The sequence below is a fragment of the Lampetra fluviatilis genome, chromosome 42 (assembly GCF_964198595.1).
Source record: "Lampetra fluviatilis chromosome 42, kcLamFluv1.1, whole genome shotgun sequence".
Lineage (NCBI taxonomy): Eukaryota > Metazoa > Chordata > Hyperoartia > Petromyzontiformes > Petromyzontidae > Lampetra > Lampetra fluviatilis.
In genome coordinates, this window is record NC_136316.1 from 3,573,770 (window position 1) to 3,578,840 (window position 5,071).

General features: G+C 52.6%; 1 protein-coding gene across 1 annotated transcript in view; it reads right to left on the reverse strand.

Annotated features, from left to right (window-relative positions):
- LOC144946740 (uncharacterized) overlaps nucleotides 1-4,154 on the reverse strand; it is a 10,468-nt gene extending 6,314 nt beyond the window's left edge. The window contains 3 exon segments of the mRNA XM_078875872.1: nucleotides 572-752; nucleotides 754-985; nucleotides 4,016-4,154. Coding sequence (XP_078731998.1) covers nucleotides 572-752; nucleotides 754-971 — 399 coding nt within the window. The 5' untranslated portion in view covers nucleotides 972-985; nucleotides 4,016-4,154.
- Nucleotides 4,155-5,071: the final 917 nt, after the last annotated feature.

A 5,071-nucleotide genomic window follows, 5' to 3' on the forward strand; every position in this document is an offset into this window, starting at 1 on the left:
CCGGAGGGTGAAAACCTTATTAGATTTGCCGTCTTCCAGTCAAGTGCGTGCGTTTTTGTTGTCGACACCGCTGAATAATATTACTGGGTTTGTTTTTTATTTCCCCAAGCCGGTGTGTACACACACACACACACGCGCGCGTGCGTGCGTGCGTGCGCGAGTGCGTACGTGAGTAAGTGCACGTATGAGTGCGTGTGTGCACGCTTGTGTGTGAGTGCGCGTGTGAGTGTGTGTGTGGTGGGGTAGCGCTACGCTGCGCTATGAACCCGGCGACACGGGTTCGATTCCCGCTCACAGCCAACGCCAGTGACGATTATCTGAACCGGTCCCGGGCCTCCCCTAGGTCGACTCAGCCTCAAATGAGTACCTGGTGCAGTCTGGTAAACATCATCACTCGGGAGATAAAAACGGCCGAGCGTGGGTCCGGGCCACACCACCCCCTTGCGCACTCTCCTGGCCTTAATAGGTGCGCGGCAACCGAAACACCGGCAAGCACACTCCAAATACACGGCGGGGGGGCCATTGTAAGTGCCGGGGGATCGGTGCCCCCCGCCCACCCCACGTGACTCACCTTGATCTGCCGAAACTCCTTCTTCCAGGGGTAGAGGAACACGTGGAGGCTCACCGTCTCGAACCAGTCGAGGCAGCGGGCGATGGCGCCCAGCCCCGGCGGGCCCGGCCGGCGCTGCGAGCCCTCGACGACTCCGTAGACGTCCACGCGGCCGAACGTCGAGCCGGAGCCGCCGCCCGGAGCCGGAGCCGCCGGCGACGGCGGCGTGCTCCCGCGAGGCAAGCAGGGCCCGCGCGTCCCGCCGGAGGTCAGCGGCGTCGCCCGGGGGCCGTCGGCCGCGGCCGCCCGGCGCCGAGAGGCGCGCCTCGTGGAAGCGAGCGTAGCTCTGGAAGAGGAGGTGGCGCTGCACCGTCGCTGCGGAGACGGAGCCGGAGCCGGCGGTGCCGCCGCGCGGGGCCATGGCGCGGGTGGTGGCTGCGCGCGGTCGCAAGCGGGGAAGGGGGTGGGCGGTGGAGACGGAATGAGAATTCTAGATTTGAAGCTTTCGTGACTGCAAGGATTCATATTCTTAGGTTGTTTCGGTAAAGTCACGTAGGTAAAAAATTTAATTAATAAAAGTAAAATTAAAATTAAATAAAAAAATAAAAATCACGACGTTTCGGAGGCAACGCAAGATTCCGTCTTCAGGTAGAACCGTCACAGCACGATAGCTGTATCACTTGATATCACTTGATACAGCAATCGTGCTGTGACGGTTCCACCTGAAGACGGAAGCTTGTGTTGCCTCCGAAACGTCGTGATTTTTATTTTATTTTTATTTTACTTTTATTAATTTTTATTTTTTACCTACGTGACTTTACCGAAAAAACCTAAGCATATGGAATAAGAATTTTTTTTATTGACACCCGGAGGAATCCGATGGGACCCATGGATCTCTTTTTTGTTTACAGACGTACTTTTACACAGACGCACATTTTTACACAGACGCACCTTTGCCACAGGTGCACAGACGTCACTGAGCCGCGCGTGTGTGTGTGGGGGGAAGCGTCGTGAAGTGACGCCGCTTATTTATCTATAAAAAAAAATATCACACCAAGTGTTAAACCTTTGTGTTGGTTTCCGCAGGGCTTTGTCTGTTACGCAATAGCTACTGATTATTATTCATATTGTCCTATTTATAACTGCCATCAGGCACCATGGTGCAGACAAGTGAAGTCTCCAGGCCTGATCATCAACACTCTCTCTCTCCTGGCATCTCTAATTACGCGCTATGAAGGAAAGCCTATTTTGTATGTTTCTTTTAAGGACGCAGTGTTGTTGATGAACGTGTTTAAGTACGTATTGTATACTCTTTGGTTCGTTCGCTAAAGTCACGTAGGTAGAAAAATAAAACAATATACAAATAATAATACGTATTGTATGTTGAACTTCATTCGCACCGTACGTAGCCAGCCGTGCTAATCGGAGGTGTGAAGGTGTGATCATTTCCCCCCCCCACCCCCTAAATCTCATCAGATCTCGGAAGCAAAGCAAGCTGGGGCCTGGCTGAATGGTCGCACTGGGGGATGGGTGACCACCAACTAGGCAGAACGAAACAGATCCGCAGACGACATTCAATCTGCTGACACGGCCTTTCTGCGAGATTTTATCTTCCTCGCCTGGTATGCAAGGAGGTCGTGGGGTTCGATCCCGACCCTGACGCCTGCTGTATATTTGGAGTTTGCGTGTGTCTCTCTCATCATCATCACGCTGGCTAGGAGATGTTAACTACCTCACCTGGTCTGCAAGAGGTCATGGGTTCAATCCCGACCCTGACGCCTGCTGTATATTTGGAGTTTGTGCGTCACTCTCATCATCATCACGGTGGCGAGATGTTAACTACCTCGCCTGGTATGTAGGAGTTCTTGGGTTCGATCACGATCCTGACGCCTTTGAAACACCCTGTATTTGGAGTTTGCGCGTATTTCTCTCATCATCATCACGGTGGCTAGGAGATGTTAACTACCTCGCCTGGTATACAGGAGGTCGTGGGTTCAATCCTGACCCTGACGCCTGCTGCTGTAAATTTGGATTTTGCGTCTCTCTCTCTCTCCCCGTGGTCGATTTTTCTCCGGGTCCTCCGGTTTTTTCCCCTCCACATTTTAGAATCAACGCCACGCGTTTAGGGTATTTGTATGCAAAACATTTCCACACGATAAACTCCACTTCGTTGGGCTCTAATTTGTGATATGTCGCTTGTGAAAAAGTAGCCACATCGCTCAGTGGGACCTTACCTGGTAAAATGTTTGTTTTCATAGTAGTTAAGAACGAAACAGGAGGATTACTCCACAAATATGACTTGTCGCCTGATGAAGCTCATTGTGATTACTGGCGAAACGTCGTACTCAGATTGTAAATGGCAATGCTGCGTGGGTTTACTCTCCAACACACCGGTAACGAATTGGCACGTTCTGTTTACGTTACAAACCTTACTAATTGGCTGTGTCGGGTGGTGGCGGGTTTAACGACACATTTATAATCACGCGATCTAACCCCCCAAAAATATATATATTCTGTATATTACGGCGTTAGTAGTTCAGTTGAATATCAGCGACGTTGACTGAAGATAACCACACAGCTCTGGACCCATCAGCTGCAAGCTGATGGATCGGTTGTACTGTAGTCCTGTTGCACCACCGCCTTCACCGGCCCGTGGTGACCAGCGCGGTGAAGTATGACGGAATAAGGGGGCCCGTCCATAAATGACGTCACGCGATTTTGGACGATTTTTGATCCCCCCCCCCCCTTCGTCACACGACGTCACAAAATGTCAGACCCCCCCCCCTCAAATATGACGTCACAAAGCTCTGCCCCCCCCCACCCAAAAAAAAAATTCTTCAAATCGCTTTAAACTATTGTCATTGTAGTGCGTATTTAATGTGGCGCTGCACTCTGATGTTGTAGGAGAAAACATTTATTACAAAGTCTATCTAATTAAGTAGAACGTGTTGTCTATATTTATTTAAAGTTGCGCATTTTGATGTGACGTCACATTTCTCACCCCCCCCCTCGTCACACATCGTCACAAATGTCTGACCCCCCCCCCCCAGGTACGTGACGTCATTTATGGACGGCCCCAAACGGTGCCGTTGACGACTTTAAACGTGTGCTGTACATCATACACACGGAGATCTAGACACAAGACAAAGATCACCCGCATAGCCTCGACGGACTCTTTGTGGCAAGTGCTTTTAGCGAGCAGCACCCAACGAAGGCCGGCACGGGTGGGGGGGGGCCGGCACGGCACTCCGACCGCCTTTCTCTCCCCCCAGTGGCGATGTGTTACCACACAACCGCGTCTCAGGTACTCGCTCGAGGCCGAGTCGACCTAGGGGAGGCCCAGGACCGGTTCGGACGCTCTCCGCACACAGGAAGAGGACGTGAGACCAAACAGAGCCACCACAACAACGCGCGCACGAACCGACCGTTGAACACAAACGCCAAAAACTCAGCACGTGTCGCTACCTTCCGTGGTGGTGGTGCTTGGTGGTGTTTCGCCGGTGATGATGATGATGCTACGTCGACGAGGACGACGACGATGATGATGATGGCAGAGCGAGAGGAGTGTTGTGATGTCGCGGAAAACCTTCAACAGACCATTTCCTGGTGCTCAAAAAACGTCGCCCCCCCAGCGCCCCCTCGCGTCACGCAGCGCTGTTACTGCACGTGACTCGTTTAAGGCCGAGTCGATCTAGGGGTAAAAGGCCGTCTCTCGGCTCGTGCTCTTTCGGAGGTAAGGGGCCGTCCATAAATGACGTCACGCACCTAGGGCGGGCGGGGTGTTTGAGAAATGTGACGTCACATCAAAATGCGCAACTTTAAATAAATATCGACAACACGTTCTACTTAATTAAATAGACTTTGTAATAAATGTTTTCTCCTACAACATCAGAGTGCAGCGCCACATTAAATACGCACTACAATGACAATAGTTTAAAGCGATTTGAAGCGTGTTTTATATTTTTTTTAGGGGGGGCAGAGCTTTGTGACGTCATATTTGAGGGGGGGTCTGACTTTTTGTGACGCCGTGTGACGAGGGGGGGGGGTCAAACATCGTCATCGGCACACAAAAGAGGTGGGTGGCCAGCACCACGCCTCGTCGCCTTTGTCTCCCCAGTTGCAATGTTCACACACAGCACCAGGTAGTCATTTGAGGTTGAGTCGACCTAGGGGAGGCCCAGAACCGGTTTCAGATAATCGTGACTGCTGTTTGGCCGTGAGCGGGATTCGAACTCGGGTCCCCGGGTTCGTTGCGCAGCGGCGCGCTAACCGCTGCACCACCGCTCCTCCACACAAAGACATAGACCCCCCCCGTATAGCCTTAACAGACTGTCGGAGCAAGTGCTGTTAGCGGGCGCCAATGAGGGCTGGCACGGCACACGAGGGCGTGGGTGGCCAGCACCACACCCGGCCGCCTTTGTCTCCCTGTTGGCGATGTTTGAGGCTGAGTCGACCTAGGGGAGGCCCAGAACCGAATGAGATATTCGCCTCTGCCGTTGGCCGTGAGCGGGGTTCGTAGCA